Below are 18129 nucleotides of genomic sequence, written 5' to 3'. Positions count from 1 at the left end.
TTGTTTTGTTTTTTTTGTTTGTTTTTTTGTTGTGGTTTTTGTGGGGGGGGGGGTTGTTAGCTAGAGTGTGGTTTTGGGGGGAGGGGGGGAGGTACATTTTGGCATGTTTTTGAGGCGGTGTTTAGAGGTTGGTGATGTTTTTGTTTTCGCGAGTTGTTTTTGTTCTGGTGGTGGGGTTATTTGGTTGAGGTATGATATCTGGCGAAGGCGAAAGGTTTTGAGTTGGGTTGACGTGTGTTGCGCGAGGCTTGGCGGGGATTGATTAGTCAGTTCATAAAATGGAACTCAGTTGTTTGTAAAACATGGCTTCTTCTTTGTTGCACTTTCTATGATAATATTATGATCGGTAAAGGTCTCAAATGCCACACAGTTTATGTAAATTATCCCTCAAATGCCACAGTACCCTCAGATGCCACAGGAATTTGATTATGTAAGGGTTTTTTTGTATGCAAAATTTTTTTATTGCTATTATAGTACTTTGCAAAACTGACAAAGTAAAAGAAAACAAGAGAATATAAATAAAAAAGGAATGTGAAAGAAAGAAAGCGAATTCCAAGAATGAAATCAGGATGAATTAAGACTATAAAGTTTAAACCAGTAAATAGTTGTTAATAATTAGCTGTAAAGTTATAACCAAGTAGCAGAATTACTTATAATATATCTAATCTTATTCTGCTATATATTTAGCATTTTGCCCTAAGAATGCCAGTAATTTGCAATTAACTACCAGTGACGTTGCTACTCATAGACTTTAAGAACTCTAGTGTGCTTGTTTCTTGTCTCATAGTATGGCCTTCTTGTAATTAGGTGCTCAACACTGTATACAATTAATATAATTGTAGGGACAGGATCTTGTTTACATTTTTTTTCTTGCTGTTGTTTTTTAGATATCTCTTATTTTCCTTTATATTTGCTTCAGATTTTCATGTTTTATTTTATAAATTTTATAAAAGTATTATAACAATCAGAGCATGTATAAGTTAAAACCTGATTATTGAGCTTTTGTGAAAAGTGTAGGAAACTGCATGACAACGATGGTTACCCTAAGAACAAAGTTTTAAGATACAGCTAGTTTTATCTTCACAGTAACTTTATAGAAAAACTGCACATTCAAAAAAAACTTTAATATTTTTCTGTAACTATTAAAATTCTCTCTAGACTAACTCATTTATATTTATAAATTCAAATTTATCAATAAGGTTAACTACATTGTTTTACATGATTTTGTATTCATTGAACCAAGTGGATGACCATGTCTTTTAGACAAATTACCTAGTATCTCTACCCCTTCTGCTGTAGAAGCTTGTATTCCAACATACTCATTATCTTCTACACTCTTTTCAGACCTTGGTAGAGTTTTAAGTCCTGTTGTATTAGTTGTAGTTTGAATATTCTTCTGAATATTTGAAGTTCTAGAGTTATTTTTTGTACTAGCTTGTTTAGTTCTCCCAGTCTTTACAGACTGGGCTTCTTCAATTATTGTAGATGATAGCATAGTATAAAGCCAGGCAGATCTAACATGTTCAGGGGCATATAAGCCATACTTACTCTACATGTCATATTGATTTTCTGGCTTTAACTCCAATGATAATATTAGTTTTAGAAATATCATACTTGTCACAAACCAGATTGTGACAAGGCAGATTGAAGAGGTAGAACAAAGATTTTTACATAACTCACACTTGCAAGTCATTGGAGTTTTATTGGTTATACGATGACTTACAGTTGTGAGTCATATGATGTCATGACTTTCATGCGTGACTTATACTTATGAGTCACAAGTTTCATGCATGTGATGTACTTAGCACACATGGCATATTATGAGAATTATGATTAGTTTAGGCATGTTGCGTAGTTGACTCATATGAGTCAACTGAGGATCTCACATGACTCACAATTGTGAGTCATAAGGTATGGTGATGTAAAGGTAAGAGTTGTAAAGAGTGTCACGAACGTGATTGGGCACAGAAAAAGTTTTCACATGACTCATGATTATGAGTCATAGGTATATTATTGTTTCACACATATGAGTCATTTAGGTCATATGATTTATTATGTTATGATTTGTTATATTTCGCACATGACTCAATTATAAGTCATGGGATGTGCACCTAGCAGGTGTGCCTTGCGAGTATACCTTACAGGTATGCCTTGCGCATATAATTTATGTTTTGTACATGACCTTGTTATGAGGTCATGGGTTTTACACATGTGACCACTTGGGGTCATATGACTTGTTTATTACGTTATGATTGGTTTATAAGTTTTTGCACATGACCTCGCTACAAGGTCATAGGTTTTAGACATGTGACCACTGTGGTCACATGATTAGTTTGTTAGGATTTACTTTCGCGCATGTGACTACTTTAGGTCACATAAACTTAGGGCAGGAAGAGTACTATATAAGGAGACCAGTATGGCCGAGCAGGATAGTCTCTTTACGCTTTGTTCTAAGTACTTTTCCTCGTCCTTGTCATCGCTTCGCCCTGAGTGTTTCATTTGCACCCACAATGGGCCTTGATGCCTTGGATTCTGGGGGAGATATCTGAGTTTGCTTAGTAGTTCCTGGGGTTCTTAGTATTGAGGTCTGTTGGCGTTATGTGGCGGATCACTTGTTTGCTTCTCATTTCGTTGCCAGATAGTTTCTCACGATGCTGTCACTTCAAGCACTTTATCATGGTCGCTTATAAGCCCCTTTCGGTAAAATGTCTTCAGCTTTCTGTCTATCGTCTACTTGCAGGTTTTACATTTGATTGAGGGGAATGGAACATTGGGTTTGGAGGGATCACCCGTGTCATTCTTTGGGCCAGCTCATTGTTGTTGGGTTTTGTTAGGCGGAGACAACTTGATAGACTTCAAGATTGTCTAAGCCAATCAAGATTCGTTTTTGTAGACGGAGATTGTCTAGGAAGGCTCGGACTTGGCTCATTTCGTTTATGACTACTATGAGCGAAGAAAGTAGGTAAAGTAGGGTAGAATCGTAAAAACAATATTATATTGTTAAGGTCTCTTCTCCGTTGCTTGATAATGTCTAAAGCTTGAGAGGCACTTCGATATTTATATTCCACGTCTGATTGTTCGCGAACTACATCTATCTATCATACAACTATGTACTTCTTCAATCATAATTGGCAACGTCGAGTTTTCTTCCAAGGTGCGAACACCTGTGGACCCTGAAAACTATCACACCCTCTTCGGTAATTATGATATTTCTTCTTAGGAAGTGTACTGTCCCCAATAGTAATATACTGATTAGCAGAGTCTTTAGACTTATGGCCTAGTTCTTAAGTCAAATTGAGTTGGCTCCAATTGTCTTCGCCATTGATAAAATGATCAGTTTTATCCACGGCTATATCTGCAAAGGTGGTTGTCATTACAACCATCGTAAGTCGTCTGACTTCGATCCTTTGTAACTCCATACTCAACTGATAGATTTTCTTTAGATGACTTTCTATTAACTCGCAGGAAGCCACTCCACTAGACTGGTAATTAATCCCTCAGTCCGCAACCCTTGGTTGCTCTCTGGGTAGTACGTTTCAGTAACCATTGTAGTATTGAGAATCACCCCCTGGCTACGACGTGTTCCAAAACCCAGTTGCAACACTCCGTAAAGTTCATTGGCTTCTTTGGTAGTGTCTTTTGGAGTTCTAGACTCTTTTGGTATATGTAAATGTATTGGTCTCTAGTAGAGATTCTTTACCATTTGATACCATCTCTTTGTGCGAAACCGTCCCGTTACTTACGGCCCATGCCAAAGGTGACATGTTTTTGAAGCCAATTAACTCTCTGCTTAGTTGACGGAATTACTCTGTTCCTTTTCCCAGGCCTAGCCGAAGGTCCCCTCTCATATATCCTGCGAACAGGATCCGGTCGAACAGACGGCAGCGACATATATGGTGTTACTATAACACCTTCAATTCTGTGGTAATATAGTCACAGGACGCAACTGAGATTGATATATATGATAACGCATGGGCCCCATATGGGAGCCGGAGAGGGGTGTTGGAGACCAGAGATTCCGATTCCAAGTGGGGTTACCCTACTTAGGGTGGTTCTTAGGTATCGGATTCTGGTATTCCTAATAGGTTTTAACAGAATTCTTAATTCTCACGATACAAAACGCCCTTAGGTTAGACTAATGACCTTCCCAAGTTCAACTTATCGTACCAGCCACATTATTCCTCAGGTGGCAGGGCAGCGCCTGCCCAGCCCCTTCATATTATATTATGTTTCTATGGTCAGAATCCTATGATATTGTTTATCGCCGTTTCCTTGGAAGTTTTGTCTTTGCAGTATTTATGGTGGTTTAGTCAGGTGTCTCCTCCATGCCTTAGTGGGGATGGATTTTGACCCTGAAAAATCGTACCCCCTGGTGTGATGCTTATTGCTACCTGGAGTAGTGTGGGATGATTGGCTGCCAGACACTCCCGTTGTCTGTACATTTAGGTGGTTCGGTTGTGGATTGTGGTTGGCAGTTTTACCTATTGCAAGTAGAGCCTACCTTCTTTTTGTCTGCTTCTGTTTGCTCACCCTCCCCCTTTATGTCGTATCTGTTGGAGGTGCCTCTTGCCCGTCGTTCAGTGTGTGCTTGTTGCTGGACCTGTGGGGCTGGCTTCGGCTGGCTCTGCCTCCTTATTCCCAACTTGGTTGGACTTTAGTTCGATTGGGTGGCATGGTGTGGCTGGTGCCGGTGCCTATGGGCATTAGTGCTGCCTCCTTTGTGGCTCCTGGCTGTGGCTGGTAGGCCCCTCTCGGCTGCAAGGTACTTGGGGTTGGGACTCTGTTAGTGTGGCCAAAACCAGTAGCTGCCTGATGGGGCCCTGTATGGGCTGTCCTGTGGCTAAAGGATGGTTGATCTGTCTGAGGGGCTGGGGGGCTGGATGGACTCTGTAGCATCTGGCGTGTAGGGCTTGGGGGGGGCCGATTGGGGGGGAAGAGGCGCCTGCAAGCATTGGTCGGGCCTGCGTCAGGTTGGACGAGGTCTAATTAAGTGTTTTTGGCCCGGCTTAGGCTGTTGAGCGAAGCTGCTAAGTGCTGCAAAGCTCCTCAATGGACCGACAGGTTGATGGCCACCTGTGCGAATAGTGGGTTGCGACTACCTGGTTGGACTTGTTTGTGTCTTGTGTGCTGGGTTTTTGTGGGATTTGTTTGGTTTCTTTGGTTTGGCTACTGGTTCGGCAGGAGGAAGCATGGCACCACAGGTGGGAGATAGGCCCCACTGACCTTTCTTGGTCTGTTACTACCTCTATGTATTTCCTATATTTGTGTTGTTTTGGTTGAGGGACAGGCAGCGGGTACAGGTCCTCTTCACCGGTATGCTCTTCAGAGGCAACTGGAAAAGTGAGTTCATAGGGTTGACAGCCTAACATGCGAGTACGAGAGGTTAACATGTCAGTTACCTCCTCTCTACCATTGTGTCGCCTGTAGGTTTAGTTTGTGTGTTTGTTTGTTGGTTTTCTACTGTGGTGAAGGTTTCGCGGGACAGTTTTCAGACCAGGTGGTAGTGATTTATGTTTGTTGGATGAGGAACCTGATCGAGTTGGTCTTTTGCTCGACTTCAGCTATGCTTAGTGCTGATTGGCTTCATACCAGAGGGGCTACAGAATTGGACTGGGGTTGGCGCTGGGTTGTTTGATGGCCTTATAATTAGTTCTCGTGTAGACATGACTCAGAGATGGTAGGTGCGGGGCTATAGACGTAGCTAGCTAATGATTGGTGGTATACCGGTTAGCGGTATCTCTGTGCTGGCAGGAGCTCATCATATGCCAGTATTGGCGGTACGAGTTTAAATAAAATTAGATTGAATTCTCAGTACTTTTCCTATTTATTACTTTAACGAATATAAAACACCTTTATGATCTTTATCTTTATTGCAACGTTTATCGTTACGCCGAGGAAAGCTCTTCATGAAGAAGAGTTAGAGAAAGCTTACGATAGGTGTTCCCGATAGAAGACAAAGGTCTTGTACTATCGGCAACATAGGCAGAGGCCTAATGCTATCATAAGACTAAGGAAAGAAATAGAAGAAGAAGAGAAGTATCATTCCCTGTTGCCAAGAACTAATTATCTGAGGAGGGATTGTTACAAAGGGTTAGAGTTGGGTAAGGCATCTGTATAAATATCGAGGTCTAGGGACCTCCGGTACAGCATGCTCTGTTGCTCCTATTTTCCTTCCACATAGTTTGGCAACACCACGTCAACTATCATGGGCCCCCCCCACTCCCCTCTGCCCCCTCGATAGTTCCTGCCTAGGGGCACGGTTAACTCTTCCATCCTCTCCCGCTTTAGCCTCGCTTGTCTCTTGTCTGCTTGATGGGGGAGTTATCTGGGCTCGTCCAGTAGTCCTATCTTGCTAATAGGGGCTTGCTTAGCTTTGGCACAGTCAGCTCCCTCTCTTTGTTTCCAGATGGCGCTGGAAGTAGTGGACGTCCTTCTCCCCACTTGCACGATCCCCATTGGGGAATGCCTCGGCTAGTAACTTCGGGGTCTGTCTCGCGGTGAGATTTGGCCAGACCATCCTAGTCGCTCAGTTCAAGTCTGCTTGCCTTTCTCACCTCGCCCATCCATCTTCTGACCGCCGGTAGGATTCCCTCCACTAAGTGACGCTTTCTCTCAGAGAACAAGGAACTACATGAGAGAAGTGGTAATACGGCGTTAGGTTGGTTGGTTGGGTCGGCACTGGGGCTTTGGCCCTTCCTCCCTTTTTCTCTTCGGTCGTGTCGGCTGGTACCCTACTACTGTCGGCTAGTACCCTACTACCTCTCCCTCTTTTGCTGCTTCGGGCAGCCCCTTCGGCCCTCCCAGACGGATGGCTTGGAGCTCTCTTTCTGCCAATACCTCCTGCTTACAGCGGGCGCTCTCTCCTTTCGGTTTCTCCTGCTTGCAACTGTGGGCTATATGCCCAAGACATACCTTTATGTCACCTATACGGCGCACCTATTCGTTTTTTCAGCTTCACGGGTGAGGCCTGGCCATTGGTTGGTCCCAAGCGAGGGGTACAGGTTTGGTTGGTATCTGGTTGTTGTAGGCGAGGGATTGGTTTTGGCCTTTGGTTTGGGGTTGCTCTGGTTTGGGTTTTCTTCTATTCGGTGGAGGGTGTACTGTCGGGATGGGGGTTTTTCCTTGCTTTGAAGGATGGGTTTCTGGGCTTTCTGTCTTTACCATTTGTAGATAGCCATGCAGGAGACTTGCGGGGGAGTTTTTTAAACCGAGGACTCGTTGGGTATCGGTGGCTCTAGGAGAGACCCCCTCTGCGCTCAAGTCGTGGGACCTTCGGGTTGGGCACCTGGCTGCTGGTGTTAGCCTTTCTGGGGTCACGGTTTTTCTTCTAGCTGCTTGAGAACAAGACGGGGTGGAGGTGCGGGTCTACATGGCCGAAGCTGATATGACCCCCGGCCTTACTTTCGTTAAAACGGATAAATAAATAAGATTATAAAAAAAAATAAAAAAAAACGACCTCCGGTACAGACTCCTCACGCAACTACTTAAGTTTTTTTCTATACTACAAGTTGAATTAATACTTTCTACATACTTGTGCAATATTACATAAGAAAGGAGGTCTCATTTACAAGAGGTAATGTGAGTACAATATTATCCTCGCTATCAGAAGTGATAGTAACGATAGGAACTCTCTGAGCTATTGAGGTATTAGGGAAACAGAAGAGGTAAGGTCGTTATCTGTTGACGAGCTAAGTACAGAGGAGTAGGATTGTTACAATACCAATTTGTTCTACAGTGACATCTGACTTCATAAGATCAAAGTGCTTCAAAGACTAATACAGTAGTAATTGAACTGCCTAAAGGTAGCTTTTTCAAACTTAATATCTTGAGACTAATGATATTACATAAGCAAGACATCTATGTTGCAAAACAGTCATTCAACTTTAAAGTATAATAGCTCAACAACCAGTTATCTATTTCATATAATTTTTGATTCTATGAATGTACAGGGGACTAAAGATATTTTAGATAGTAAAATGTGGATTTGAGAAATTTTTACTATTTTGGACATAAAACATGCTATAGAGGTCATTTGGACTTCTAAAATATTTTCTGAACTACTGTACACCTACTTTACATGACTAGCTAGGTGGTTAGGCAAAAAAAAATGTTTTGTGGTTGAGGCCCGAAAATCAGGTTTTAACTTATACACACTCATCATAGAAGGGTATAATATTGCATACAAAAAACTTACATAATCAATTTTCTGTGACATCAGAGGGTACTGTGGCATTGGAGGGATAATTCACATAAACTGTGTGGCATTTGAGACCTTTTCCGTATTATGATAGACCACGGTAGGTTACAATAAGTTACAACATTTCACCCTAGTAGGGTTTGGGACTAACTTAGCCATCTATTGGTGAGGGGTTCTTCTTGGGGGCATTGCCGGAGGTTAGACTATACTCGTATATGAGCGGCGCTGTGTCAAATATACGCTAGAGCCGGGAGGAATGTGATAGTCTATGATATTTCTCTTCGAAGTATCATACTTGTACTGGTATTCCATCTTTCCCGGTTCTTGATCCCTTCTCTCCGTCACATACCAAGTGAAGCCTGCACCTTCTCACCATGTCCAAGGAATCTGCTATTGGCGTCGACAGTACTGTGGAGTCCCGCGAGAAGAGGGGAAAAGGAAGTATCATATATCCCGGGCACGTAGATCCCGAACCACCAAATAGACTACGCTTCCTAGAAACCACAGTACCCGTACAGTACGGCAAGGACCTCACCAGTTCCCCAAGCAAAAGCAAAAGCAACAAATTTTTTGGGTTTCGTAAGCTTTTTTCTTTTTTCTTTACCTTTTCCCCTTTTTGCAGTGTAGGAAATTGTGGGGGGGCCGGTTGGTTGGTGGATGTTGTTGCACTCTCCTGTCACCAGGAATGATTTTGTTTTCTTTCGTTTCTTGCTCGAGTGGTGCGGGAGTGATGCAACGGGGGTTGGGATTCGGCGTGATGATATCTTTGTTGACTTTTATTATTATTATTATTATTATTATTATTATTATTATTATTATTATTATTACTAAGTCTTGTGCTCGAGTATTATTATTCGTCGAGCAGAAGGGGGGGAGGGATTAAGATAGATAGGAAAGCTAAAGGGATCGGTTGAAGTTTCGAGTAATCTGTGGTGTATAAACCCCCAGTGCCCTCTACCATCGCGACCACCAATCCCCACCCTCCTTCTGTCAAAGCACCGCAAATATCATATAAAATTATGGAGTCTGCTATTCAACATGCGTCGCAAAACCCCGAATTCACCCCCCCCTTCCTCCCCATCCACCCTCATCACAATCCCGAGCAAGCGCAATCCACTCCCGGGCACCGCTCTAAAAATTCACGGGGTCCGGGGAAGCGCGTGGGTATCACAAGTAACCGGATCGCTAGGATCGGGAACTGGGTCATGGCCGTGTAGTTATCTGGGGGATGATACCGGTGTCGTTCAGCCGGTTTGGGTTCTGGATGAAGGTTTTGCAGAAGATTTGTTGCTCTTCCCAACGCATAGGTGAATGAGTGGGTGGGCCGGGGCTGTGTGTGTGTGTGTGGATGGGTGAGTGGTACTGATTGGGGGTATCGCAGGTGGGCCTTATCGAGTCGTGCCCTGGCGCACTTGGGGAGGTGAGGGAATTGGTTACGCAGGTTGCGGAGGAGATGGCGAGGACTTTCGGGGCGGTTTTTGGGGAGGTGTATGGGACGGATAGGTTTTGGTTTTGGTCCTAGGGGATGATGTTGCGAAGAAGTATCAGAGTGCCTTGCAGGCACCGAGTTGAGTCGATGGGAGTGTGTCCGGGGGTCTTGCAGCAGTTATGAGGGGGATACTATATCGAATTGGAGCGAGTGGGAAAAAAAAAAAAAAAAGGAGTTTGGAGTTATGGTATTATGGTGGCTCTGTGTTTTGTGTGGTCCCTAGAAATTACACCTGAGAAAAACATCGATCCGTGAAAGCGATAAGAGATGCGCAAGAAGAACAAACGTATTAGGCAAGCAAGCAAGGAGAAAGCAGGAATACAAGATCAACTTCTCTGTCTGAGCCACTCCACCACTATCCCCAAATCACTTCCAATAGCAAGTGCCCATTCCAGACCATTAGCATCAAGGCCCAACTTCCCATCATCAGCGCTCAATTCCGTGACACGAATATCGGCATTCCTGCCCACTTCAAAGCTGCACCCAACTACACCCTGCCCGGTCTTCTGCGGGAATATAACCCCCAGGGTAAACGCACCGCTCTGCCCTTCCGTAGCACTAATGTCTACTGGAACTGGCTGAGCCGCTCCGTCAGCCGTGTCATTACCATCAGCTAAGAATGCATCCAGATCCATCTCTTTGTCCCCCAACGGTGCCGCCACCACCGAATCCTCCGTTTTCGGGATGATTCCAGCGACGGGACTAAAGCAACTTTTGAATAAGGCGCTGACATGCGCAAATTGCCTTAGTATAGAGAATACGCCGGCGAGCTCCTTTGGGTGCGAGAAGGGTATTTCGAAGATTTGCCGTGCCAAGATCGACTTTATGCTATGTAGTTTGTACTCGTGACGGATGCCTTCCTCCTCTTCCATGCCATTGGTGGGAACATAGAGCCTTCGTTGGACACCTGTTGCTGAAGGAGAGTCTGGGAACAGCTTTGCCTGTAGGGTGTCTACACTGAGACCTGGGGGTGAAGAGAGCATTAAGCCGTTGAAGAGTTGCATCTCGTCTTTGAATGGGACTACTACTGGCGGATCTAGGCGAGCGATAAAACGTGCTGGGGATGGCCGGGGGTTGGTATCGGTCATATCGAGGATTCCTTCCAGTGGCGGTTCCAGCCAGTCTGTAACCATGTCCTCACTCTCGCCGAACAAGCTGTCCTCGCTAGAAAGTTTAGCTATGTGTATAACACAAGGCATGTAGAGGTGGGTAAGTACATGGGCTTCTTGATCTCATCTGAGACCCAGTGGTCCGAAGTCCTCACAGGTGTTATAGGATTCATATTAAAGTCTGACGGGATCTCCTCAACCTCAACCAAGACCCTCCATATTTCTTCGTTGCCGTTCTTTTCGTCTTCATCTCCCCCTGGGATACGCTTCTCCCGCCAGTAATCGATGCTGAGCCCCACCTTCTCCCGAACATGCATTCTGGGTCTTCCATTCCCTTTGCACATTGCGCCAACGCTCCCCCCTTCAAGCGACTCCTTCTCATGGTTGTATATCTTCTCAAGCGATTGGTATAACCCAGTAATGGCCGTGAAACAATTCAAGCTTGGCGGGCAGCTCAATCGATCGGCTCTAGTCAGGCGCTCCAGGTTATCCGCGAAATCGGCAAGTGACGGATTTATCAATGGAGTGTGCACACCCGGAGGCGATAGGTTTGCGTGGAGGATAGATGCAGCTAGGGGAGCTAGCTCTTCCGAAGGACCAGGAGTGTTCGCGAATGAGAGAGCGACGCGCAGAATTTTGTTGTCTCTGAAATCAATCTGCTCTCGTTAGCTATTCCACTCTCCCGCCAACTGCAACAGCACGAGCATACGTCAAGAAGGAAGATCTTAGCCGCCAGTGACATTGTAACAACGCCATTCACAGTATCTTTATAGCTCTCCAAACTATAATCATTAGCTACGCCAACCCGAGCTAATGTCAGGACGATGGTACCCCATGCGCTTCACAAGTCTCTCCACCCCCTCCTCTGATATCCTCCCCGGTCGCATAGCTAGTAGCTTCAAGATATCGTTCAATTCCTTCTTTTTGCTCCCATCTCCGGGCATTGATATCTGCGGTACCCCACCTAGGGCAGCCATGTCTGGGGAGTTGAAGGCTGATGACCGGTGCCTAAAGTTTAGTAGGTGGGATGGAGATTGCCCAAGAAGTGCTGGAGAGAAAGACATTGCGCCGCCTATATTGGGTGTCAGGCCGGCCATCTTCGGGGTCGTCATTTGTGTGATATGGCGCCCCGTATTGTAGGGCCGTCGATTGAGGGTTGAGTTAGAAGTGGCGGCTCAACAATGTTCTTAGGAGGCTCAAGGTGATCCTCAGGAGTAGAGGAGTCTTGGCAATAGTAGTATTGGTATCATATGATACTAATTTAGACACTTAACTCGAGGGCATAGTACCTTAAAATTGTTTTATAGCATCTTTAAAATATCTCGGGCGATGTAACATACAATTCTAGAATTGGGGTATTGAATATGGTAAAATAGAGTTTAACTTATATGATTCATCTGGTCTTCCGGGTTTCCCGTGATCCCGTTTGGCGGGTGTGCGACCGCCCCCCCATCCAATCACTCGACTAATAACTCAACGTAGGGTAGTATAAGTTATTGAAGCTAGGCATATAATAATAACAAAACATCATAGAGATTATGTGCGGAGAATCCAATGACGGCAAAATTTTAGTTTCCTTAAAATAGTAAACCCTTTTTGTATCCAATGGTTTCTCCGGCAAAGCCATTGGTAGTGACTACGACGGACTTGGTTCCAAATATCCTAAAATATTAATGCCAAGTTGAGTTAGAGTAGAAAGTGGGTGAAGGTGGCTCAAAGGGACACTTCTTCTGTCAAGGTGGTTCCTATGAAGTGGGCTTCCAAATTGGGAAGATAATTGATGCAACATTATCTAGGTCACTAGTTATTAAATACCGGTTTAAGAGTGGTCAGGTCTAAGGGTTCTCATAATATTGTCTGGGGTTTTTGATAGCATTGAGGAACATGCATGCGGTAGATATCTAGTTCAGGCCAAGGGCCACGAGCGCGGTGCTTCATGATTTGGCTAGCTGTATCGGCGTATCGGGGGGTGTCAGGATACGATAGAGTAAGCCTATTGAATTATGAGGGGAACAATTACCAGATATTTGCCTTTTGTAAACAATTCTCCTCACTTCGATTCCTCCAATCCTACCCACCCCAGCCAGGGCCCAGGGAAGACGCTTAATGCCTTCGGCGGGAGCTTACATATAAAAACTGATATCAAAACAGGGGTTCCACACCTCCTCGAGCCCATAAATATAGACTCACGGAGTGTAAAGTAATGCAACAAAACTAGGAAGTATAGCTTTAAGTTAAGGGAATAGGTTGCAAGTCTGATCTCTCTTTAAAAATTTGTCATACCGCAAAGAGTTGGGAGAAGCAGCAACCCGGTGCATAGTTAAAGGTCCGAGTGATGAACTATGCCTTAGCAACTTAATAGATCATATTCATAAATCCATCTCAGCCGGAAAACCCGCCACTGTGTAGCTCGGTTGGGCATATCCACATGCCAGAAGCAATAAAATGAGCTCGGTTACCCTTTATCCTAGCCGAATGGTTAGTGACTACTATAGTACAGATCTGGTATCACATCTAATCGATATCCATATTGCTGCCTTCCTTCTTCTCTTCCTCCCTTTTGACAGCCTCAACAAAGATAGTGACTTGGTCACTTCCAGTCCTCTCCTCTCCAGGGGCTAGCCTAACACCTAGGCTGTCCGAGATACCTCTCAGCCCACCATCTCTCAAAGCAACAGATAAGCCAACAAGGCTCTGGCTAAATTGAGGGCTGTGCAAGACCTTACGGATAACCTCCTTTTTCTGTGCTAGGGTTGCATTGCGTGGGACAATTCCCTGCGGAAGATTCGAGATCAGATCATCAACGGCTCCAGGGGTCATAGCCGCCAGTAGCGACGTGGTGGTTGTCGGGGGAAGAAGGTCGTGAAGGGAGATCATCGGTTCCTGTTGCCGGTATCCACCGCCACTGCCGTGCGCTTCTCCGGGAAGTTGTATCTGGGAAATAAGATTTTGGAGGAAGTCGCTTTGGCTCTGAGGCTGGGAAGCAGGACTTAAGACATGCCTAGTCAGCTGAATAGACCCCACAGGTTACAGTTGTAAAAAGTGCAAGAACGATAAAGTTAAGACATTCTCAATATGAGCAATGCGCGACCCGTATATTCGGACATTAATTCACAATTCAAATTTCGTTACCATGAAGTTTTCCTCCAAAACAAACAATGCAAGCTTAAAAAAGAACAATACGAGGGAATAGAAAAGAATATGTTGCAATGTAGGGGAAACCAAGGAGCACCTACGCCCTGCCTCCGTCAGCACCACCTCTCCTGCTGGCGCTCCCCTCCTCCTCAACCTCCTCGCTACCAAGGCCAATATCCCCCATCTCCTCGTCATCATCCTGAGGGCCTTGGAGAGCAACATTGATTCGGTGAACCCATCCGTCATCTCTAGCAGACCAGTGTCCAAAGTCTGTCGACTCAGCCTTAGTCTGTAGCCAGAAGAAGTGGCGTTGGGAAGACGATGAAAACTTGAGGACCATAACACGCCCGGTCGTGCAGCCAGTATACTTGATAATTCTTGCATCCCCGGGAACAATTACAAGGTCATCCTCGGCAGATGGCTCAACGGCGCCGCGAGGCTTCCAGCAAAAATGCAAAAGGCCTGGTTTATCAAGCAACGGTTAGAAATAATATTAAGGTACACGAGAAGGATCGAGAAAACGAAATACCATCATCAGGATTGTTATAGAGATATAGCAAGCCAGGCTCAGCCTGCGAAACGATATTTGTACCCTATGTGGCAAAGCACGATAAGCTAAATGCCACCAGTAGTGGAGATGAGAAACAAACATTCTGAGCACACTTGCCGGCTTTGATAGAGATAACGGGTGCTACTGCGGCCATGTCGTATGTTATGGTATTGTAGAGTTGTCAAAAATGGAGGTGGAGTAGACAAGAGTGATGATGATGAAAGGCAGGGCAGTAGTTTAAGCGTGGTAGAAAGCCAAAGCTCCGTTGCCCTCCAAACTGAATTCTAAGCTGCGTGCTCCCAAGCCACAGTTAGTATCATATCATACGGCAACCCAAAATCCGGTAATCTAATCTTAGTTTTGCCTGATGAGATCTAATCAGATCATAACAATCAACATCGCCGTCACGTTAAGCCCTAATCCAGACCACCCACAAATCGCACACATGCCCAACCAAAAAAGTACGCACGGAATCCTCCAAAGTGAATTCTAGCCTCCCCAACAGCACCAAGCGACGACGACGAACTCCCCCCAACAATCACCCATCGATATTTCAGCAATGTCGGCAGAGAACAAGCAGGTCACGTTTGGGTCCGGGAAGAGGGAAATTCCTGCTCAGAAGGCGAGCAAGTGGTACCCTGCTGAAGATGAACCAGTCAACAAGAAGGTTGGTTCTTTCTTTGACCTTTTCGTTTCGTTTGACGTCGGGGAGTTGGAAGTGGTTACGGGGAAACGGAAGGAGATGGCAGATTAGTAGAGAAAGAAAGCGGAAGGAAATTCTGAACCTCTTCTCACCGGCCAATTGCCGATGAATTTTTGCAGGAACAGGGAGCGGGGCTCAAAACCTGAAAATCCTGATATCAAAAAAATTTCAGAGCCCAAGGATAATAACTAACATGTCCAACAGGTTCGCAAAACCCAGAAACCCACCACCCTCCGCCCCTCTCTCAAACCCGGTGCGGTGCTCATCATCCTCGCCGGCCGATTCCGTGGAAAGCGCGTCGTCTACCTGAAACCCCTCTCTGGCGGTGTCATCCTCGTTACCGGCCCCTTCAAGCTCAACGGCGTTCCCCTCCGCCGTGTAAACTCCCGCTACGTAATTGCAACCTCCACTATCGTCGACATCACAGGCGTTCAGTTGGATAAGTTTGACGAGAAGTACTTTGCCAAAGACAAGGAGGCTAAGAAATCCAAGGAGGAAAAGTTTTTTGAGGCAGGAAAGAAGCCTGAGGTAAGAAATCCCCTCCTCTGAGCTGGGGGTTAGACTATAGCTAACTCAATTGTTTCCAATATCAATAGAAGAAGCCCGTCCCCGAAGTTCGCAAAGCCGACCAAAAAGAGATCGACGCAGCTGTCACAAAGGCCATTAAGCAAACCCCCCACCTTTCGGCTTATATCAGCTCGACTTTTTCCTTGAGCAAAGGCGACAGACCACATCTCATGAAGTTTTAGATTCTCTCTTAGTTCTCCCTTTCATCCTGTTTTTTTAACTAGCTCGACCCTTTTTAAAAAAACTTTTCTTCACATATTTCAATTCTTCTACTTTGGGCCGCCGTCGCCGTTTGTGCTGGTGTATGCGGGCAGATAGGTTGGTAGGCAAAAAGGGGCAAAAGGGGAGTTATTCACTTGCATCTTGATGCCACGCAAACAAAGACGAAAGCCCGAAATTCAAACAAACAAAATCATCGAAGTGAATATCCATGATACCAAATAAACAACATAAATGGTATTGGGAACTAAGTTTCTTGACTGTCGTGATTTTCCAAGCTCGGATAGTTAACTATATGTATTGTGGTTCTTTTCATCCTTCTCTCTTCATACCGTACGGTGTGTCGCAGGTAAGATGTCGGAAAACTCAGGGCAGTCAAGAGCATATTGGAGAGGAGGACTAGGAGGGGGGAGGTGTGTTCCAAATGGAGCCAAAAAACTACAACTCATTCTCTTTTTCCTTCACCCGGGCAGGCAGGTAATAATTCATATTATACCGGTATACGGGTATGATATGATATTTGTGGTACAGCCCATCGGTTTTGTATGTTTCGCAAGCAGGGGTTATCGCACTGGCAGGGGTAAGGGTAGTGAATTGGGTACTCGAGTATGGTGGCTCTCGAGTAGTCTTGGGATATTATCGTATTATCCCCACATGCATAATAGTATGGTGATATCCTCCGTTCTAAAAGCGACATATTCGTGCCTAAGTATAGATGTGGTGATTAGATACCTGAGGGGTTTTGCGGAGTAATGCCTCTCACCAAGTAAATCCGTGAGAAGGATTAGCATTTCCAGCATAGTATAAGGTTGTGATGTAGGGCGGAGTTTGTAGGAGGACCGCTCAAGCACTTCATGCCGGATATATTGTATCAAGCCGCAATTTGTTTGAACACACTTTGTTCCTCATTCCTCACCTACCGTGTGATTTTTCTCCTGACCGTGATCATTTCGCCATCACCCTCCAGGAGGAAGTACCTATTTTCGGACTTAGTGATGGACACGAGCATGCTCGAACAGATTACCGGGGTTACGCTCGAGCATGATCTGACCGAGCATAGCCGATTATGCCCCAGTATTGGTCAATTATAATCGGGTTTTCCTCCACTAGAGTTGCTTCTGTGTGTCAAAAATAATGGAAGATTTGCTTGTAAGCAGCTTTATTCAATTCGATTTCCAACTATCATACCTGCACCTTAGATAACAAAGTCACTTTAACCAAACACTATTGCTCCAAGACCTGTGAGCTGGAGTCATTGGTGCTATTCCGTTCGCTCTGAGTGCCCACCAAGCACACCATCATAATCATGATCTATCACTCGGTCCCGCTCTTATTTGACCACTTCGGTAGATCTTGGTAGTCCGGCGCCGTACATAATTATAGTCTGCTCTGGAATCAATGAGGTGAAATTAAGTCTTTTACGAAAGCTAATTTGCTCTTGCATGCTCAAACCCTCTTAGGGAAATCCTATTTGTCACTCTAGACATATATATGGATAGAGCGATTAAGCATGATCATGCGTACATGAGCTCAGTGCCTTACAAGTGATACAGTCCTCTAAAAAGAGACGCTGGGTTGTCCGGATAATTCAAAAGGGTCGCTGTCTTATTCCAAGGGCCCAACGTTACACATTTTGTGCTTAATGGGGGTAGACACCTACCAGAGGCGGGCAAGGAAGAAAGGGAAGTTTGCTTGCAAAAACGCTCAATGAGCAAAAGCATTTGTTGAGCAAACACTATAGTGGGTGGGCCAACACCTATGGGAGAAAACCCCAATGCTGGATCTCAATATCTCGAGTAGGGTCTTGCCGGTATACGGTCCTGGCACTTTTCTCTCTCACTTTAGGGCAAAGTTGATTATAGTAAATTTTATGTTCACCAAGTACGTGCTAATTCCAAAAGTGGATATCATAGTATGGGCATACGCAGCACTTATATAGCCTACCCAGCACCCGATCATGCTCACCAATTTTTTTTATTTCTGTCAAGTGGTATATCACTCCTGGGGGAGATTTTTTTGTATAAGGTAGAGGTTTTTTCAATGCTTGTATAGTATCTAAACAAATTACTGAAATGGACACTTTGAGCCACGCCTTCACTTTCATGAACAGATTCTTCCAAACCTTGTAACCAACTATAGGAATTCTAATTCTTGGACGAT

The 18129-nt window shown here is 44.9% G+C and overlaps 4 protein-coding genes; 1 reads left to right on the top strand and 3 right to left on the bottom strand.

Moving 5' to 3' along the window:
- GSTUM_00001021001 (uncharacterized protein) overlaps window positions 1–164 on the bottom strand; it is a 966-nt gene extending 802 nt beyond the window's left edge. Inside the window, exon 1 of the mRNA XM_002838330.2 lies at window positions 96–164. Within this exon, the coding sequence (XP_002838376.1) occupies window positions 96–105 (10 nt within the window). The 5' untranslated portion in view covers window positions 106–164.
- An 8900-nt stretch (window positions 165–9064) lies between these two features.
- Window positions 9065–10669, bottom strand: GSTUM_00001020001 (uncharacterized protein; the record flags this gene model as incomplete). XM_002838329.2 has 1 exon in its annotated part: window positions 9065–10669. One exon carries the CDS (start codon window positions 10667–10669, stop codon window positions 10013–10015), a length of 657 nt encoding a protein of 218 aa, XP_002838375.1. The 3' UTR covers window positions 9065–10012.
- Window positions 10670–13087: 2418 nt separating this feature from the next.
- Window positions 13088–14713, bottom strand: GSTUM_00001019001 (uncharacterized protein). XM_002838328.2 has 4 exons: window positions 14581–14713; window positions 14460–14523; window positions 14032–14392; window positions 13088–13784 (listed from the first exon to the last, which is right to left on the bottom strand). Exons 1-4 carry the CDS (start codon window positions 14632–14634, stop codon window positions 13310–13312), a joined length of 954 nt encoding a protein of 317 aa, XP_002838374.1. The 5' UTR covers window positions 14635–14713; the 3' UTR covers window positions 13088–13309.
- A 209-nt stretch (window positions 14714–14922) lies between these two features.
- Window positions 14923–16008, top strand: GSTUM_00001018001 (60S ribosomal protein L6). XM_002838327.2 has 3 exons: window positions 14923–15147; window positions 15388–15711; window positions 15780–16008. Exons 1-3 carry the CDS (start codon window positions 15040–15042, stop codon window positions 15930–15932), a joined length of 585 nt encoding a protein of 194 aa, XP_002838373.1. The 5' UTR covers window positions 14923–15039; the 3' UTR covers window positions 15933–16008.
- Window positions 16009–18129: the final 2121 nt, after the last annotated feature.

The sequence above is a fragment of the Tuber melanosporum genome (assembly GCF_000151645.1).
Source record: "Tuber melanosporum whole genome shotgun sequence assembly, scaffold_241, strain Mel28".
Taxonomy (NCBI): Eukaryota; Fungi; Ascomycota; class Pezizomycetes; order Pezizales; family Tuberaceae; genus Tuber; species Tuber melanosporum.
Note: the sequence above shows the minus strand (reverse complement) of the source record. Positions and strands in the feature narration are given on the sequence as shown.

Coding starts and splice junctions, on each gene's coding strand:
- GSTUM_00001019001 (XM_002838328.2), bottom strand. CDS start 14,634: ATGGCCGCAGTAGCACCCGTTATCTCTATCAAAGCCGGCAAGTGTGCT. Junction 14,393..14,459: donor CTATAACAATCCTGATGATG/GTATTTCGTTTT, acceptor TTGATAAACCAG/GCCTTTTGCATTTTTGCTGG. Junction 13,785..14,031: donor GGTGCTGACGGAGGCAGGGC/GTAGGTGCTCCT, acceptor GCATGTCTTAAG/TCCTGCTTCCCAGCCTCAGA.
- GSTUM_00001018001 (XM_002838327.2), top strand. CDS start 15,040: ATGTCGGCAGAGAACAAGCAGGTCACGTTTGGGTCCGGGAAGAGGGAA. Junction 15,148..15,387: donor ATGAACCAGTCAACAAGAAG/GTTGGTTCTTTC, acceptor CATGTCCAACAG/GTTCGCAAAACCCAGAAACC. Junction 15,712..15,779: donor AGGCAGGAAAGAAGCCTGAG/GTAAGAAATCCC, acceptor CAATATCAATAG/AAGAAGCCCGTCCCCGAAGT.